The sequence below is a fragment of the Lynx canadensis genome, chromosome E1 (assembly GCF_007474595.2).
Source record: "Lynx canadensis isolate LIC74 chromosome E1, mLynCan4.pri.v2, whole genome shotgun sequence".
In the NCBI taxonomy this organism is placed as follows: Eukaryota; Metazoa; Chordata; class Mammalia; order Carnivora; family Felidae; genus Lynx; species Lynx canadensis.
The window spans coordinates 53,998,313-54,018,654 of NC_044316.2; the positions used below are offsets into that span (position 1 = coordinate 53,998,313).

The 20,342-nt window shown below is 46.1% G+C and overlaps 2 protein-coding genes across 2 annotated transcripts; one reads left to right on the top strand and one right to left on the bottom strand.

Annotated features, from left to right (window-relative positions):
* The first annotated feature begins 1,709 nt into the window (after window positions 1-1,709).
* LOC115501203 (CMRF35-like molecule 5) lies at window positions 1,710-8,034 on the top strand. The gene is made up of 4 exons (XM_030296157.2): window positions 1,710-1,749; window positions 3,497-3,826; window positions 5,287-5,413; window positions 7,754-8,034. The coding sequence occupies exons 1-4, from the start codon at window positions 1,710-1,712 to the stop codon at window positions 7,854-7,856; spliced, it is 600 nt and encodes a 199-aa protein (XP_030152017.1). The 3' UTR covers window positions 7,857-8,034.
* Window positions 8,035-11,862: 3,828 nt separating this feature from the next.
* On the bottom strand, window positions 11,863-18,537 carry LOC115501202 (CMRF35-like molecule 1). The gene is made up of 3 exons (XM_030296156.1): window positions 18,502-18,537; window positions 13,873-14,205; window positions 11,863-12,383 (listed from the first exon to the last, which is right to left on the bottom strand). The coding sequence occupies exons 2-3, from the start codon at window positions 14,189-14,191 to the stop codon at window positions 12,205-12,207; spliced, it is 498 nt and encodes a 165-aa protein (XP_030152016.1). The 5' UTR covers window positions 14,192-14,205; window positions 18,502-18,537; the 3' UTR covers window positions 11,863-12,204.
* Between the last annotated feature and the right edge of the window lie 1,805 nt (window positions 18,538-20,342).

The following is a 20,342-nucleotide window of genomic DNA, read 5'->3' on the forward strand; positions in this document are numbered from 1 at the left end:
TTTTGCAAACAAGCTAGTGTTAATTTCATTATCTTTGGTCAAAGAAGTGATTATAGAGAGAAAATATGTTTCAATAACACATCTTTGTACATTTTAGATTTTATTACTATTCATTATATACTGGATTAGGTCCTGATTTCTTCTAGTGTCTTCCACCACCAGCTACAACGTTCCAAATCGACATTCTGAGGTTTCTCCCACCTTTCTGACTTGAAATCCTTTGAGAACTAAAACTGCCCTTCTCCTGAGGTTCTGCTAAATGTAAACCACTTACCTAAACCTGGAGAAATCCACAAGAACTCATAACCTACACAATCTTTGTGCCTATCGCTCAGGGGATATCAGTCAAGCAGAGATCACCAGGGACATTTGAACTACAAACCCAGGGGACCTGTCTGACTGCACAGCCTGCCCTCACTCTATCTGAGATGCTTCGAGTCCAACATCTAGAAGTCTGCTCCACTGGCCGCCCTCACAACTCGGAAACTGGCTGAACGTTTGATCCAGTCATGAACCACTGGGTTCCTCTTGTTTCCATAGAAAAGCCTCTTGTTTCTTACCTGATTACTTGGACCACAGGCCTAACGTTGTGAATCCACCCGCATCACTGCCTTCTGAAATGAGTTTGCCTAAACTGACCTATCATCCGGATGAATAGACCTGTTCAGTTGGAAGAAACACGTACCAGCTGAACTGTTAATGTGTGCAACTGCAGAGAAGCTTACATTTAAATTTGATCTGAGTAACCCATCTCTCTGGCAGGACTGACATTTGTGCACCAAACATTTACTGGTTCCTTCCCTTTGAAATCTCAGTCCCCTACCCCCTTCTGCTTAATTCGGGATGACATTTGTATCTCTTTTGCCTGACTGCCACGTCTGTGTGGACTCCTTGCACGTATGCTATTAGATTTGATTTTCTCTTGTTAATCTGTCTCATGTCAGTTTGAGTCTTAGTCCAGCCAGAAGGACCTTGAGGGGGACAGGGATTCTTGCTCCCCTTCCCTCCTGGGGCTCGCCCGCCACGCCCTCTCCTACTCCTCTGGCAAAGCCCTGGACTGCTCCACCTCCAAGCCCCCCACCCCTGCAAGGCCTTCTGAGGGTGGCAGGTGGCAGGTGGCAGGTGGCAGGGAGAAGACCCCATGGCCTTTGTCTACGGAAGACTAGAGTGGTGGAGGCAGGTGGAGAGGGATCCCTGGGCTCAGGGACCATGTGTTGGGACAGATTGACTTTAGGGGTAAAGATGACAAGAAATGGCATTTGGAGCACATCTGAGCTGCTAACAGGGTGGACAGCTGTACAAAGGGGCCAATACCACTGAAGTGGAGAACTAGGCTGGAAGATGGGGGGGGGCAGGAAGTAGGTGTGCACAGAATGGATGTGGTGCTACAGAGTGGCAGGGGCAGGGACCCTCCCTGGAGAGAAGGTCTTCAGAGTCAGACTCCAGGGGATGCTGAGTTGAGGGGCTAGAGCAAGGGAGGGGACACCTCATCAGGTCAGCTATACGCTCCCAACCGACGGCACTGCTCTTTAACTACTTAACAAAATAAGGAAGTAACTGAAGAAAAAATTGAGGGGAAGTAGATGAGAGAAACTATAAAGGAATAATTTAGAAGAAGAGAAGGTAGGTTGCATCTGTGCTCAGTTCAAGTTTCTGGAAGGCAGCTGGCATTTGCTGAGCACCAGGGAGACAAGCCAGGCAAGCAGGACATGTGGCTGCTCCCGGTTCTGTTCCTTCTCGTCGTCCAAGGTGAGTGGGGCAGGGGCTTCAGGACCAAGTACCTGGAGGACCTGGGTGAGACTTAGACAGGGGCTTTCCTGGAGAAAATGGCAGGGCCTTTCATTCATCAAGATACTTTTTCATTGAAAAGATAAGAAAAAAATTTTTTTGAAATCTAACTTCTTTTTTTTTTTTTGACGTTTATTTATTTTTGAGAAAGAGACAGAGAGAGACAGGGCATGAGCAGGGGAGGAAAAGAGAGAGAGGGAGACACAGAATCCAAAGCAGGCTCCAGGCTCTGAGCTGTCAGCACAAAGCCCCACATGGGGCTCTAACCCACGAACTGCGAGATCATGACCTGAGTCGAAGTCGGATGCTTAACTGACTGAGCCACCAGGTGCCCCTAAAAAATTTGTTTAAGTTTTGTTACCTGAGAGGTACTAAGTTAGGTGTTGGGGAATGAAAAGAAAAATAAATAACGTAAATGGTGTCTGTTTCTAGGGCACTGTTTGTCAACCCTGGCAGATAGTTTGATAGATGTTAGACGGATGGATGGATGGATGGAAGGAAGGCAGGAAGGAAGCATGGATGGATGGACGCATGGATGGACAGATACATACATGCACTCATATATGCACATATACATAAATAATTGCTGAGGAACTTTTAAGGAGCACAGATGATCAGGTTCCAGCTGAGACCCACTCAGTCAAGGTGGGATTCAGACATCAGGATCATTTAAAAGCCTAAACAACTGGTCTTAACTTGTAGCTCGAGCTGGGAACCTCCCTCCTGAAGAACTCAGACTACAGCGAGGAAGACAGGCAGCAAAACCAGGGTGTGACAGGCTCTCTGGAGAGTTCTTCAACCCCACACATCAGCCTGCCTGAGTCCCTGCTCTGGATGATCCAAAGACAAGACTGTTGGCCAGTGTCATTAGCTCAACAAGCAAGACACTCTGAGTGTGTCACCTGGGAGGGAAGATCAGAGATGAGAAGGTGACTATTTGTGGGCTGGGTGTCAAATCCTTGGATGCAGCTGGTGCTTGAGGCTCAGAGGAGACAGTAGCTAGTGCAGGACCATTTGGCTGTCCCAGCTCTGTTCCTTCTCATCCTCCAGAACCACAGGGCTTGGGGTAGGATGCAGAGAGTGACTCTTCTAGGCAGGAGGTTATCATGAGAAATAAAATGACCCCATTTACTCATCCACTGATGTTATAGAAACATGGAAGTACAAGGTATATAGGTAAAAAAAAACAAGCAATCACCTGTGCGAGTGAGTGAGTGTGTTTGGTGTGTGTGTGTGTGTGTGTGTGTGTGTGTGTATGTGTGTGTGTGTGTTTAGTTCATGTCAGTTTGGAGGCTGAGGGTTTATAGGTGTGTGGGGGTTAGAGTGTCAGGGGCATGGATGGGGAGGGGGCCACGCTGTCTCACCAGCTCTGGGATTCAGAAATACACCTGTGGCTGCAGTGTGCGCTGTGCACTCTGTGCTACCTGGAAGAGGTGCTGCTTGAGGGAGGGCAGGGGACGGTGGTCAGTAGGATGGCAAGTGAGTGGAAGCCGCTATATTGGGCAGTTAGGAGACCCAAGGAGGATGCCCAAGAGGGGTGACAGCAAAAGAAATTCTGCGGGAGATGAATGGACAGGAGGGATGTGGTGTTTAGACAGAGGGCAGAGGTTCCTGGCTGGTATTCAGGGCAGGGCCAGAAGCTGCAGCAGCGCCTGGGTCAACTCTGGGCCAAGGGAGGACAAGGTGCATGTTGGTTTCTGTTTTCCAGGCCACTTCTGCACCTGCTTGGAGAGAATGGTGAGAGGCAGAGAGGGGGGCACTCTGACCACATCCTGTGAGTATAGCCCAGGATGGGAATCCTACAGGAAGTGGTGGTGTCGTGGGAAGAATTGGAATTCCTGCAAAATCCTTGTTAAGACCACTGGGTCAGAGAAACTGGTGAAGAAGGGCAGAGCGTCCATCCAGGAAAATCGTAGCCGACGCATATTCACCGTGACCTTGGAGGATCTCCGTCGGGAAGACGCAGACACCTACTGGTGTGGGATTGAGCGAACCGGCAATGACCTGGGGTACAAATTTTCTATTGTTGTCGACCCAGGTAAGTACTACCCCTCCTGTGCTCTGGGGCCCTGGGACCCACCCCCAGAGGAGTCAGGACTGTTTCTTTGACTTTCCAGGTAGATGGAGAGGAGTCTCAAAACTCTCCTGAGGCTATACGTGTGTGTGTGCTTATGTGAGCGTGTGTGTGCATATGCAAGGGTGTATGGGGGGCGCCAAGAGTCTGAGAAAGACTGGAAGAAAGAGTGAGCCCCCACAACTCCACATGTCTCCATCTGCTCTCCCCAGAGGGAGCAGAGAAGGACAGACTTGAACAGGACGAGCTTGTCCAGGGAAGACAGCTCCTCTTTTCCTGGTCACATCCCATCCTGCGTGGGGCATATCAGGCATACAGAGAGGAGTGGGGAGCCAGAAAGCCATGATCCTGAAGGTCTTACCTACAGGACAAGAGACCCTCCCCCTGTGCCCTCTTTTTCCCCCTCCCCCTTCTGGCAACGTCAGCACAAAGGAGTAAGCACGGGACTGTGCACCCAGTTCTGGGAGAAGGGAAGGTAGGTTCCACCATGGTGCAGGCACCCTCTCTTCTGGCTGCTTCTATCCTTGGAGGGGACCCTGGGCTCCCCTGCAGCTGCCCCAGAAGCACTATGGCCTCCCTGGAAACAGGCCTGGAAGGAGAGTCAGGCTATAGCCCCCGCCCCACTGCTCCACCTCTGGACCCCTGCATCTTGTCTCCAACACACAGACATACAGGCACTAGGTAGGTAATGCATCTGCTACTCAACACTCCATTTCTAGAGAGACAAAAGTCTCTTAAAACTTAGCATATGCACATATGGTATGCGAATGTGTGGAGTGTGGAGGTATGCTTGTGTAGAATGTTCCAGAAATTAACTGAAAAAGACAAAAGTAGGGAGATGTGTGCATGAGTGGAGGAGGAGTTGGTGCCAGAGAATTGGAGTCTGGACCATTGACCGAGATGACCTTCCCCGGGAAGGCCTGGAGAAGTAAGAAAGCAAGCCCTGGGGAGGCAGGAAGGACTGCAGGGGGGAAGCAGGGGCTGCAGACACTCAGCAGTCCCAGGAGACAGGGGACCCTGGGCCTGCCAGCTCTTGGGTCACATCGCTTCAGGGCAGCTGGCACAGAGCCTGCTTCAGGCCAGGCTGAGACTCAGAAAGGAGCCTGCCTGGCTGATTTAAGGCTCCAGGGATTGGGAACATGGTTCTGACATGCTCAGCTGTGCCCAGCAGGACACTGAGATGAAACTGAATGGGAATTGCCCACATAACCAGCAACCCCAATATCTCACATGGTGGTAAACTGGTGATTCTCTGCAAATCAGTAATCGTTTGTTTGGAATAATGCCAAAAAGATGCAAGAGAAAACCAACGTGGGTGAGCAGTGGCACTAAGACAGAAAGGTTCTGCACCCCTGGGGGTGGGGTGTGGAGACCATGGGAGCCACCTGTGACACTCACAACCATGCTCTGCTCTCTGTGTTTAGCCTCTGATCCAACAGACTCTCCCAAGCCTGTAGCAAGTACAAGGCTGCCCAGTTGGACTTCCTCTCGTCCATTTCCCCAGGGCATCAACAGCAGCCAGCCCATGGATTTGAATAGCCCGCTAACCAGGTGAGCAGAGCTGGACCCACAGACCTTTCCCACTGCTGCCCTGGGACAGCTCTCCCCTGGGGCACTCTGACAGGGGCCCCCATTGGCCCTTCTGATGTTTCCTCTGCTGGGGAGAAACAGGTCTGCACTGGGCCCCCTCTTTGTTCCTCTGAGTCCTTAAAGAGCTCCCCCTCCCCATAAGAAACCTAGGCAAAGTTGTTCAGCTGGGCTGCAGGAGAGAAGCTTCTGGTCTTCTGACCTGCCTCCCAACCCCCAAGCAGCCAAAACAGGTGCAGGTGTTTTCAGCCTCAAGTTGCCAGAAGGGAAGGGCTCTGGATTAGCTCCCTGTGGCTTCTGGAGCAAATCACCACCACCCTGCTGGCTGAAGGCAAAACGATGTTATGATCTTAAAGTTCTAGAGATCAAGGTCTGGGATGAGTCTCACTGGGCTAAAACTCAAGGTGCTGGCAGGGCTGGCTCCTCCTGGAGGCTCTGAGGGAGAAGGGCTTCCTTGTCTTTTCCAGCTTCTGGAGGCCGCTGCACCCCTGGCCCATGGTCTCTTCCATCAACCAGCAGAGGTGGTTGAGTCTTTCTCACCCTCATTACTCTGACACTGGCTCTCCTGTGTGCTTTCACTTATAAAGACACTGGCGATTCCATAGGGTTCATCCAGATGTCTCAGGATCACCTCCCCATCTCAGGGCCAGCTGGTTGGCAATCTTAAATCCATCTGCATCATTAATTCTCTTGCGCCAAGGAATCTAATACATTCAAAGGTCTGAAGATTAGGACATCTTTGAGGGGGAGTCATTCTGCCCACTGTCAAGGGCAGGTCCTTTTTCCATGGATCCAGCCCTCCCCTCCCAAGTGCTTGGGAAATGCTGGGAAGGAGTGGGAAGCTGGCATTCCTGCTCTCTCACATTCCCAACATGGTCAGTCGACAGGCTGGGCCATCAATCTGAAACCCACCCCCTCCACAGGCATCCAAAGAACAATCAATTAACTCTTTCTTCAAAGGGCAAACACGCTGCCCCAGTTTCACCCCATCCGAGTTCAGGGTGAAGGTGTGTTTCCTCCCAGAAGCCCCCTTCACCGCCTCCCTTCTGGTACAGTCTGTCTTCCTTCCCTTCTCAAGGATCCTATTCCTTGGAGCTGCCCTGCTGGACAGTGTGTTCGGTCATGTGTGCAGCCAGGCACCTGGTTCATGCTTCACGATTGGCCTCTGTCCTGCTCGTGACTATTTAAAGACCAGTTGTTCTGTGGAGTCTGGAGAAGAGGATGGGAAACTTTTAGGGGACTGAGGGGCCCAGGAGGAAGCCTACAGGTGGAGAGATGGGGCGGCAGCTCCACAGGAAGTGGGGCATTGGAAAAGAGCACAGTGGGCTCAAGGATAATTTAGGAAGTACAAAGCATCGTGTCTTCTCTCTCAAGAGAACCCCCTGTGAAATGAACATGACAAATCTTGCTTAAGGCAAGTGGAAGGAGAGAACGAGGCCGGCCTGCAGGGGGTCCTGGCACTGCTTGTAGGGGAGGGGATGAGGCAGAGGTTGAGGGGGTCAGATTCTGGATACTGATGGACACTACCAGGGGGACATATGTGAGCAAGGGCCCAATGGTGCATAGACCATGTGTTCATGTACAGGGTGCATGTGATAGTGGACCTGCTATGCTCTACCACGTGGGGGTCAGAGTGGGGAGAGATCCCTCCCAGGAGAAGCCAGAAGGTTAACAGTTAGGTTATATGGGTGGGGTATAGGTGAAAGTGGAGAGGTAGGGCCTAGGGCAGCCCCTGAAGAAGAGAGGTTCACTCCTGTCACCATATTCTCTGCTCAGGGCCCTGCTACACAATCTTCACTTTGTGCTCTCTTTTTTTAAAAAAAATTTTAATGTTTATTTTTGAGAGAGAGAGAGAGGCAGAGCATGAGTGGGGAGGGGCAAAAAGAGAGGGAGACACAGAACCCGAAGCAAACTCCAGGCTCTGAGCTGTCAGCACGGACCCCGATACAGGGCTCAAACCCACAGACTGCGAGATCATGACCCGAGCCAAAGTCGGATAATTAACCAACTGAGCCACCAAGGTGCCCCTTCACTTTGTGCTCTTGAACTTGGTGAAGGTTCCCCTGCTTGGAGACCTGCTGTTACTATGATGTGGTTGAGCAGAAGTCAGGGGGACTCAGGGGGAGATAAGTCACCCTGTGCAGGAGAACCACAGCTTCCGCCCCATGGACATCCCTACACCCTCTGGCATCTGATCAGGGAAGGGACAGTGATTGCAGTTCCAAGAGAGATGAGGGTTCCTGTTAGGTGAGGACTCCTCTTGTCCTTAGGAATAAACTCTATTTCCCTCACTGCCCTGCACAGATCAGCGACCCTGGCCATCAATGTAGCAGCAGAGAATCCTCCTGTGTGGATCCTCCTGGTACCTCCTTTCCTTGCCACCCTTGAGTGGCTCTGCCAAGGATAAATAACTATTACATCGTTCAGGACTCTGGCCAATGATGGGTTTTCCAATTCCAGACCAACAAGTAAGCATAAAACCTCAATTAAACCAAAAGCTTGAGATTGTGTCCACGTGGACAAATACCCCTGATGGGCCAGCTGCACACAAGTCCGCCAATTCCACCTTCTGCTGCATCAGTACCTTCCAGAGAAAGAATTGCCTGAGTGTAAAAGATTGAAGGCAGGGTTGGACCATCACCCAACCCACATCTCATCTGTTTGCACTATATATTTCCTATTAAAATCTATGGCTTGCTGCGCTATTTTGAGATTTTTTGTTGTTGGGAAACGACTTCAATGTTTTATATGTGAGAGGATGACCCTTTCATTCTAGGCAGTGTGAATTTAGATTACTCTAAATCCAATGTAGATTTAGATTGTTTCCAGCAACAGGGAGGTGGGAGATTAGAAAGTGAGAGGGCTGGATAAGCCCTTTTATCCCTCAAAGAGGTCCCAACGTGGTTCCTTGTATGCAGATGCAAAATTTCACTGATGGCCAAGAGAGGTAAAGAAAAGTATAGGGATCTATGTCAGGAAATTATTTTCTGTAATTTTAAAAAGTGTATTGTGGTATATGATACCTCAAACTTTACAAAGTCTACACATGCTAAGTATACAGTCTAATCAGCTTTTTTAAAGCATGGAATACCTGGGTTACTGTCATCTCAAACAAGATCTTAATAGGGGTATGGATGTATGACTATAAATTTGACAAAACTCATTGAAGTTTCTCTTTTTCCCTCTGTAAGTAATAAGTGTTTTGTGGGGAAGGGCTTTGTAACCATGTAAATACTCACCTGTCCCTTTATCTACATCAGTGTCCTCTGGGCCCAGGGGACTCAATGGTCACAAGAAACAGTTCATTTCTGTCCCTTCATTTGTCCCTTGGCCCCACTGCTCTTTAGGTGCATGGGATCCAGGGGCCATTTGGACTTTTCCATATAGAGGGGACAGTCTAAGAGGCTCAGATCTGTCCCCATCACAGCTGTGATGCTGTCCATCCTCCAGGCACCTCAGACTCACCATCACCCACTCCTGGGTTTGGCCTGACCTTTGGCCTTTCCACCTCCCCACCCGCCCCTTTCACTTACCCCTCCCCCAAGCTGAGTAGTGACAAGCCCAGAATGTGCAGCTCTTTGTGTTTAACTTTGTCTACCTCACTCATCAAAAACAACATAAGCCTTTTTCTTTGATAATTTTCGAAGGTATACATGTTTCCTCTCAATAGGGGTGCAGGGGTTTTTGGGTTTTCTCTTTTCTACTTACATTCTTCCTGGACTCTGTCTACTCTTTTTTTTTGTGTATCCATATTTAATACTGGACCATTTTGATTGTAACTATAAGTCCATGTTGCCCCCAAATTAATATGTCGAAGTCCTAATCAGGGAAGATATCAAGGACCCACCAGTTGAGAAGTCTTTCCAAGTGTCTAGAGTAATGGCAGAGGAGATTTTAGAGGCTACTTACCTGGATTCCTACAGATCAGAGAGTGCTAAGATGAAATGTTTAGACTAGCATGGTGTCTGTGCCCATCCTTTATAAGGTAGTCTCATATGGAATAGGAACCATATGTAAAGTGGGTACCCCAAAACATAACTATTTACTAGACAGAAGCAACCTTGCACATCCTGGGGGGTATAGAAACTACACCAGACTTGGGATCAAAGGCTTTGTTTCCAGTTCTGGCTCAGGTGCCACTGGTTCTGTGGCACTGGGCAAGTGTCTTCTGTCTGGCCTCAGTTTCTCCATGGGTAAAGTGAGGTGGTTAATGACCCATATGGTTTCTTGAGCCCCATTTGTCTAGAATCAGGGAGATACTCAGAGGACTTGTGTATCTGCCTCACATGCAGTAGTTGTCAATGAAAGTTTTGAAACAATGTAAATCACCAGTTCCTCATCAAATTTCAATTTAGTCCTTTATATGCTTATACCAATATACGCTACAATGGCTTTTATTTTGCTCCAAGGGTTTACACTCCATTACTACCATTATGTGTTTTGATGTTCAAATTGTCCCAGATTTGGCCACTGGGAGCCCCTTTGAGCAGCTTCCTGTCCTTTTGATGTGTCTCTCTAGCCTTTGAGCTCTCCCTCTTATCTGGCATAACAAGATACCCAAGGTTCAACTTGCAGGTTTGGTGTCCCAGACCTGGAATCAGCCACTTCTCAAAGAACTCTACTTCTTTTTAGTGGAAAATGATTTTCAAGAAGCCAAAGGCCCAGGAGCTGGGTGCTCTCTAGTTATTAGGGTGTCCCTTTTCCTAGGTCCTCTGCAGATACACCTACATATACAGATAAATGATGGAAACATACTCCCTGTTGTATTCACATCTATGGGCTTTCAGGGACAGCCTGAAACTATCAGTTCCCTGCAATGCTCCCAATTCCCAGTCAGAAGCACAGAGCTCATTCTAGTTTTCTGGTTTTCTCTATTTGTGACTCTCCTTTTGCACTGTGAGAAACTTGACTTCTGGAAGCTTCCGTATATTTACTTATGGGTCAATACCACTACGTGTAACCAATCTCCCTTGGAAGGTGCATCAACACCCATGCCCAGCTCCTAGGCATTTCCTCTTGTGAAGTATGCTTTTTATTTGATTTGAACTTCTTTTCTTTTCTTTTCACCCATAAGCTTTTGAAGGTGCTACTCCCTCTACAAATAAAAGTTGATATTTGCCAAAGTCTAGTGTAAGGAGGGAGGCGGCTGGGAGGGTCTGCGAGCTGGAGCAGGTGGCAGCCTGGAACCTCTCTCTTTCGATGAGGGCATGTGTCCTATTGGTTCTCAGCTCACCCACCACCACTAACCTAGTAGCTCTCTGCTTGGCAGCCTTTTGCCACTCCTTCTCCCCTCTCATCCACTCCCATCTGCTACAGCGTTCTCCACTGCCTGGGGGCCCAGGTCATGTGCATCAATATGCCAAGTCTGCCATTCAGAGCATAAAGATAAAGAATTGACCACATCCAATGGTGGGGATGTGGGGTGGTTGTTTATTAACACATTGAAAGAAAGGTAGAAATTTATAACCTTTTTGGTAATATGCACCAAATTGGAAAATGCACTGACCAGTAACACAGCTATTTTTTTTAAATTGGAATGTACTTTACAAGTATATCCATAAATGTGTATCCAGTCATACATGCAAGGCGATTCATTACAGAATTGCATGTAGTTAAAAAAAAAAAAAAAAAAAAAAAACCAAAACAACGGAAATGTCCAACACAAGCAAAAACAAGTCATGATACATAAATATCATGGAATACTATGAAGCCATTAAAAACAAAAATCTATAGATATTGTTACAGAATGATTTTTAAAATACATTAAGTGAGAGAACAATATATGCTATTTTTTGGTGACGAAAGGAAAGATATACACACACATATATACTTCGGATGCATAGAGTTTTTTCAGTGGACACACACACATGCTCTTTATCTCTTACACACTCAGAGACACACACACACAGACACACACGCTGGTTACAGTCCTTACCTTTGGGTAGGGTTGTACTATAGAAGACAGAACATACTTTTCTACTTCACATTTTGTGTATTTTTAAAATTTCTCTTTCTAAAAATCCACATTAAATATAAAAATTTTCATATCTGCCCAATTTTTCACTAGCTCCCTCTTGCTGAGGAGATGCCAGTGGTGCATGAGGGAAGTGTACTTCCCTGGGTCAATGGTCACTTGGACCCACGGTCATCTCCAACTCTCCTAATCCCACACCAGCCTGTGTCTGCATTGACTTGCCTGAGTTCCTCCGTGTGTATTTAGAAGCCAGAGCTGGTTCATTGAATTAAGAAGATGCAGATCACGACCTGCTGCATGAGGAGGTACAACCACCCACGTGGGTGGGCAGGTAGGTAGCTCCCTCCATAGCCACACTCCCACTTTAGGGACATGAACCACCCAGGGACAGGGACATTTTAATGAAAGGCGCAGTTTCAATACACCCACACGATGGAAGCAGAGTCACAACATTTATTGTTTACAGATCCAGGGGAGAGCCTGAGGAAGGGCAGTCCCCCATCCCGGACCACGAACAAGCAGGAGACTGAGAGCAGGAGACTGAGAGCCCCTGTGACTTACAAGGGGGTCGGGGAAGAGGTCACTGATTTTTCACAGAATGAAATCCAAGTGGTTAATTTAAAAGGTGCCCCAGAAAAAGCAAAGAGGGAACTTATGGAAGAATTCTAAGCTTGGGTCCTTCTCTGAATTTCCAGATTTCGGGTGTGAACAGGGATGCCATTCTGTAAAACGCCTGGGAGCAACTCAGAAACACAACAGGTCATTTTTCTCAAAAATTGTTTTACTCCCCCCATATGGTCATGGAGAATGTGTGCATTTTCTGATTGATGGACACATGGTTCTTCTTCAACTCTGATCCAGTGGTTTGAACAACGATGTTGCAGCTACTCAAATCAGCATCTTGACACCAGGACCTCACGTAGGTCTCCCACTCTGGGCCATAGTGACATTGCATGGTCACTTGCAGAGGAAAGGAGAAGGAAGGAAATATGTGAAGAAAAGAAAAACATTAATTTGAAGTAGGAAGGAAATATAAAACAGAGAAGACCAAAAAGCCAACAATTGCTTTTTTTTACAAAAACAAAACCTAGAAAGATATTCATGATGAAAGGAGAGATCTGAATAATTGATACCAGGGATGAAAAAGGGTATTCACACAATATCCTGTGCATATATAAGAAGGTAAGATAATTAGGAAATAGGATAATAAAAGGATATCTAACCAAGTTTAAGCCAACAAATTTGAAACTCAGGGTGAAATAAAAAATCTCTAGCAAAAATTATGTAATGTGCTAAAATAGGAACAAAGAGAAATAGAAAACCTGAATCATCTTATAACTATTTAAATGAATCATATTCATTATTAAAAAACTCTCCAACAGGCACCTGGCTCACTCAGTCCTTAGAAAATGCTACTCTTGATCTCAGCATCGGGAATTCAAGCCTCCTGTTGGGTGTAGAGCTTACATACAAAAAAGTAAAACACCTCTCCAAAGGGAAACTCCAGACACATAGAGCTTCAATGGAGATTTCCACTAAACATTTAAGGAAGAAATAATGTCTATCTTACACAAAAAATTCCAGGACATAGGAAAAGAGGATACAATCTCAAATCCATTTATGAATCTAGCATAATCTTGATTTCAAAACCTGACAAGGACAGTGCAATAAGAAATATTATAGGAAAATCCACTCATGAACATAAATGCAAAAGTCTGCAACCAAAAATCAGCAAGCTGAATCCAGGGATATATAAGCAAGATAATACATCATCACCAAGTTGGGTTTATCCCAAGAATGCAAAATTGTGTGAACATGAGAATATTAAGAAGTATAATATGCCACATTAACAGACTAAAGGAGACAAATCATATGATCATCTCATAGATACGGACAAAAAGTATTTGATAGATTTAAACAGCGCTTTGACTATGGAGGCCATTCTGGACCTCAGAAATCAACTACACCACCACAACTATGCTGGGGCTCTTTCCCTCTGATACTGGATATGGAGCAGAGGGTGGGAATAGCCACTATGAAGTCCCAGCCCCAAACTCCAGAAAGAGCAGGAACACAGGGCACCAGAGGTCCAGGAAAGCATTGGCAGGAATTGGAGTCTCTGGGTCCCATGGAAGGAGGTCCCTTTGGCCTATGGCCTGAAACTGGGACCATCACCTTGATCTCTGTGGGCAATAGACTCAGACACTGAGCTGTGCAGAGAAACACATGCCCAGAAAGGCTTGATCCAGTCCTGGAGGAGGTACTGGGAGCCATGAGAGCATCTAAGAGAAGCCCCCAAGGGATCAGTCAGGTTCTAGGAGAACTCAGGACTCAACCACCCTGTGTGACAGTTCACTCTGAGTGACACTGAAGTCACTGGAGAGGAACCTCAGGGCCCAGGACAGAGCAGGCTCTAAAGACACACAGCCACACTTACACATACTCTTACCTGGGTCAATGGTCACTTTGACTTTGACCCCAAGGTCAGTTCCAGATTTCTCAATCCCACACCAATAGGTGTCTGCATCGTTCCACCTGAGCTCCTCCATGGTCACGGTGAACGTGTGCATTTTCTGATTGTCCTGGATGGACACTTGGTTACCCTTTGCTTTCTCCCCTGATCCATTGGTTTTCACAAGGATACGGCAGTTGTCCCAATTAGCTCCTCGACACCACCACTTCTTGTAGGTCTCCCACCCGGGTTTATAGCGACACTGCACGGTCAGCGAGCCCCGCACGGGGCCACTCACTGCATTTGACACTGCCATGAGGGGATATGAGCCTGAAAAACACAAGTCCACGTGCCTGTCACCACCACACCCCATTGCCTGAGGAAGAGCCACAGCCTCCTGTATCACAAATGATTCCAATAAACCCAAGTACCTGATGAGTTGAATAACAGTCAAAGAAGGAATAGACCTTCCACAAGACAGATCTTTGTCCTTCAAAACTCCAGTGGGTCAAATCCACCACAGAAATCACCTAAGAGCACAACTACAGATCTCAAAGAATCAAAAACACCCATACTGAGCAATGGCAACATCCTATAACCCACTCCTCCCCCTCCCCGTGGCCAATGTCATCTGGAGAGCAAATGACCCAAGGAAAGGCAAGACCCCAGTACACTTGGCCCACTGCCCTCATGCAGGATGTTAGCTCTGTGGTTTCAGATCTTTTCATTTTTCGAGAGTAGCCAGGAATCTGGATTTTGTGTGGACCTCTCTATGTTAAAACACTGGTGGTCACTTAAAGTCCTCCTATAAGTGAAGTCATCTGATTTTTGTCTTCCTCTGACTAATTTCACTTAGCATAATACCCTCTAGTTCCATCCACATAGTTGCAAATGGCAAGATTTCATTCTTTTTGATTGCCAAGTAATACTCCATTGTGTGTGTGTGTGTGTGTGTGTGTGTGTGTGTGTGTATGAAGGGAAACAAAAATAATATAAAAACAGGGAGGGAAACAAAACAGAAGAGACTCATAAATAGGGAGAACAAACTGTGGATTACTGAGGGGTTGTGAGAGGGGGGATGGGCTAAATGGGTAAGGGGCACTAAGGAATCTACTCCTGAAACATCATTGCACTATATGCTAACTAATTTGGATGTAAATTTTAAAAAATAAAAAATAAAATTAAAAAAAACACTGGTGGTCAGCACATAAATAGAGCAAAGGAATTTCTGTGTCTTTAAGTATTAAGAAATTATCTTCAAAACTATGTGACAAATTCACTATTGGGGCAAATTCTTTGATTCCTGGAAATTGTTTTCCCAAGAATATTGAATATTCAAGTTCTTTCATGGTTCTTGAGTTGGTTCTATTCTTTTGGTTTGTTTTTCCAAGAAAGTTACCTATTTCATGGAGTATGTATTAGCATAAAGTCCTGTCATTACAAGGTACTTTTCATGGGGCACCTGGGTGGCTCAGTTGGTTGAGTGTCTGAGTCTTGATTTCAGCCCAGGTTATGATCTCACAGTCATGGGACTGAGTCCTGCATCAGGCTCTGCACTAACAGAGCAGAGCCTGCTTGGGATTCTCATTCTCCTTCCCTGTCCCCTGCCCCTGATCATGCTCTCTCTCTCTCAAAATGAATAAATATTAAAAAAAAAAGAAACAAAGTCCTTTCATAATCAAAATGTTCATATCTTGGGGCACCTGGGTGTCTCAGTCAGGCTTTTGGTTTTTGCTCAGGTCATGATAAAACAGTTCCTGATATTGAGCCCTACGTTGGGCTCTGTGCTGACAGAGCAGAGTCTGCTTGAGATTCTCTCCCACTCTCTGCCCCACCCTTTCTGTCTGTCTGTCTCTCTCTGTCAAAACAAAGAAACTTTAAAAAATAATTCAAGGGCGCCTGGGTGGCGCAGTCGGTTAAGCGTCCGACTTCAGCCAGGTCACGATCTCGCGGTCCGTGAGTTCGAGCCCCGCGTCAGGCTCTGGGCTGATGGCTCAGAGCCTGGAGCCTGTTTCCGATTCTGTGTCTCCCTCTCTCTCTGCCCCTCCCCCGTTCATGCTCTGTCTCTCTCTGTCCCAAAAATAAATAAACGTTAAAAAAAAAATAATTCAAACATTCGTATCTATTATAATTACACATTCTGACTACATGGCACTGCTTGATTTTTGTTGATTACACATGCTGCAAGATATCTTCCTTTCCGTTTCTCCTTCCCTCCTCTTTGTCTTTTGCACATTAACCCAGTTTGAGATTAGTTTGTAAATATTACTGTTTTTATTTCCTAAGTTGTTAATTTCTCATATATATAATTTGTTCCTCTTATTTCCTCAACATTACCATTGTGCTCTTTTTCCAGTTTGCTAAGTTGAAGACAGTGATAATTTTGTTTTTTTCTAAAATGAGAAAATACTGTTTAAGGCTAAGGATTTATTTTTGTCCAATTTAAAAAGTGAAGTATAATGCACATATCATAAATTTTAAAGTGGTTTTCAGATATTCATGAAGTTGTGCAACATCACCTCTAATTCCAGAACATTTTTGTCACCTCAGAAAGAAATCCTACACCCAATCTCTCCTCACTTCCCTCTTGCCTGAAGCTTTTGAAATCACTGATCTACATTCTGTCTATAACTTTCTCCCTTCTGGATATTTCATATGAACGGAATCTTACAATTAATGGCCTTTTTTTCTAGCTTCATTCATTTAACATAATAATTGTTCAGGTTTATCCACCAAGTAGGGTATGTGGGCACTTCAGTCCTTGGTAGGGATTGGCCACATTTAGTTCTCATTCATCAGTTGACGATATATGGGTTGTTTTCACCCTTTGGCCAAGTGAATAATATTGCTGTGAGCAGTTATGTCTTCGTCTTTGCACTGACTCATGAGAAGGGAAGCTGATATTGTGCTCACAGCCAGAAGCTCCAGGATGGGTTTGTTCAAGAGCCCATAAGAAGCTGCTACGATTCTGAGAAGTCTCTGAGAAACTCCCACCAATGATCTCAGTCTCCACCAACAGAGTGAGGGTTCCCAAGAGCTTGACAAGAAGTCACTCTGAATCTCTCACCCACCCATGGGCCCTTCAGCTGCCTCCAGAGTGTAAGGCTGCTTTCCCATCTTCCAAATCTCTGGCAAGTACTTCCATTGACAAACTCCAACCCACAGAAGGAAGGCGATTGGGGGAGACAGGATTCCAGGATTTTGCTTAGTGAAGCGGAAGAAGGCTTAGATGGGTTGGTAGTGATGTCAATCTGACAACAGATGAGCTAGGCTTGCTTGTCCCTTGATCAATTCTGTCTCTATGTTGTCAAAGACTAATGTTTGTGTTGCCCCAGAATTCATATGTTGAAGTCCTAACCTCCCCTGTGATGTTGTTTAAAGATGATGCCTTTCTTTCTCTCTGTCTCTGTCTCTCTCTCTGTCTCTGTCTCTCTCTCTTTCTCTCCTTGCTTATGCACAAAAAGGAGGTCACCATGAGAATGTGGTGCCTGAAAACCAGAAGGGGAGCTTTTATCACAAACTGAATCAGCCCACACCTTGGTCTTTGACTCCCCAGCCTTCAGAATGTGAGAAAATAAATTTCTATAGTTTAAGCCACTCAGTCTGTGGTATGTTGCTATTATGAGTAATATATATTTGTAACCCTTTTATCCCCACATGAACTTCCACATTAAGAACATAATAATATGCAAGTTTTCCCAAAATTGTCTGCCTGGAGATCTCCCTATCAGAGTTTTTCTCTTCCACACATATGATGACGAAGTCAATGGATGAATAAATGAGGTTATTTTATTGCCCCTGATAACCTCCTTCCCAGAAGAAACACTATCTGCATCCAGCCCCAAACCCTGTGGTTCTTTCCAATGACAGGGAGCAGAGCTGGGGCAGCCAAATGGTCCGATAGTAGTTCCTATCCCTTCTGAGCATCAAGCACTAGCTACCTCCAAGGATGTAACATCCAGTCCACAAATAAACTCCTTCTAATCCCTGGTCTTCCTTCCCCAGTGACACCACTCAAAGTGTCTCAGTTGTTGTGCTGGAAGACAGGTCTTTGGGTCATCCAGAGCAGAGACTCAGGCTGACTGATACGTGGGGATGAGCAACTCTCCAGAGATCCTGTAACACCCAGGTTTTGCTGGCGTCTTGCTACCTATACTCTAGCTCTTCAGAAGAGAGGTTCCCTGCCTGAGGGACAAATCAAGACCAATTGTGCATACTTTCAAATGATCCAGATGTCTGAACCCCACCTTGACTGAGTGGGTCTCAGCCGGAGGTTGGACTCCTTAAATATTCCTCAGGAATTCATGCATTTAACTACCGTCTATCCATCGTCCATCCATCCATCCATCCATCCATTCATGTATCTGTCATCTGTCTATTGATTTATCTGCCGGGGACAACAAACAGTGCCCTAGAAAACAGGCATAGTTTGTGTTATTTATTTTTATTTTCCTTCCCCAACACCTAACTTAGTACCTGTCTGGTAACAAAGCTTTTAAAATACTTTTTTAATGAATGAGTGTCTGGATCAATGAAAGGCTCTGTGATTTCCATGTGGGACAGATGCTGTCATCATTCTGCCCCGATCCTTAAGGTGCTCAGTCCTGAAGACCCCACGCTACTCACCTTGGACGATGGGAAGGAACAGAACCAGGAACAGCCACATGTCCTGCCTGCCTGGGTTGTCTCTCTGATGCTCAGCTAATGCCAGTTGCCCTCTGGGGACTTGAACTGAACTCAGAGGCAAAGTGCTTGCTTTTCTCTAAATCATTTTTTTTTTAGTTTCTCTCACCTACTTCCCTTATTTTTTTTTTCTTCACTGACTTCCTAATTTCATTCATTAGAAGAAAAGTAGTGCTGTCCTTTGGGAGCCTATGGCTGATGTTATCATGTGTCTTCAATGATTTGGGGAAGCAAAGCATCCCACTGGCCAGGGTGCAACTTGCAATTGTGTGTGGGGAGCCAGCTGCCAGCAAACCAGGTGACCCAGTGCAGCAGGGCAGGGACACAGAACCTCAGAGTCGGGTCCAAGGGAGCGATGGGCACACATTGGGTTTGCACCTGAGGAAGAATCAGTGCTCAGGGCTCACACCCAGCCTCGCTGGACATACAGCCCCATCCCGGACCCCCTTCCAGGCAGCCCATATCAGTGCATACCAGACCACCTCTCCTACCCTGGGCCCTGGTGCAGCCCAGATCCTGAACCACTGCCCCTCCATCTCAGGCTTCTTGATGAGGTCTTGAGTCCTTCTGAGGCAGAGGTGCCATGGGGAGATTATAAGGAAGGAGAAGTCGCCTTTTCCCGTCAGTCTCATTGTACCCTAGATGCTTCCTCTGTCAACCCTTGGCAGATTTCCCCTGGGTGTGGGCTGTTGGCCACTTCCCAGCTCCAAACTGCTTATGTTAATGATTCCTAAGTGACTTTCACACAGGTGTCCACTTTTCCTTCAGGTGTCCCCTCCTGACGGTCCCCTGTTCCCTTTCCCTCTTCTCTCTGAATCAATTCTTTTGTCTCTTTTTTCCATCTATGTTTACCATGTTCGTGAGTTTGGTTGTACTTTTTGAGGGTGGGGTTGTTGTGTTTTGTGCTTTTATTTGCTCTTCTTTAGATGAAATATTTAGTTTGGGAATCACATTATTTTGAAATCATTACTTATTTTGGGAGAGAGATAGATGCTTAACTAACTGAGCCATGCATAGGCCCAAGGAATTATATTATTATTTCAAAAGCTCCTAGTCTGTTCTCTCTTTGCAGATGTTTTAGAAAACTCTCCTCATTTGTGGTCATGTTTTGGTTTGGCTGGTCTTGTTTGGCCCTTCTCTTTCATATCACATGTTTGACTCAAATGTCTGATCATTGTTGGTTATCTGATTGTAACTGAGGTTGAGCCAAAACATAGCCTACTGGGGCTCTGAGCATGTGGGTGCAAAACACCATGTGAAATGGTTGTGTCGTATTGTGCCCAATTATTTACCCTTCCCTCCCTTCTTGACCTACAGGCTATGCTTTCCCACAAGCCGCCAAGGAGTAGTCTAAATACCACAGTGAAGAGGCTTAAAGGTGGCCTCCAGCATCCTCTTTAGTTCCCTTGGTTTCCACATGTATTTTATTAAGTTAAAGAGCCTCCTGGGAGCTGGAAATGTTTCTCTCTTGATTTAGGAACTGGTTCCATGGAGTGTTTATTTCTGCAGACGTATTGAACTGTGCACTTCTGATGTGTGTGCTTCCTATGTGTATTTTATACTCCAATAAAAAGGTTTTAAATTTTACCATGGAAATCTTTCCAAGCCATCACATATGTGCTTATCAACCCTTTAAATAGCAGCCTTAATGTTTCATTGTGTGACAGTAGCATAATTAACTATTCCTGTATGGATGACGGTTGACCCTGTTTCTAGCTTTTTACTCTTGCAAACCTATGCTGCAGGCTTCTAGTTCAGGTAAGATGAAGTCAACACACTCCAAA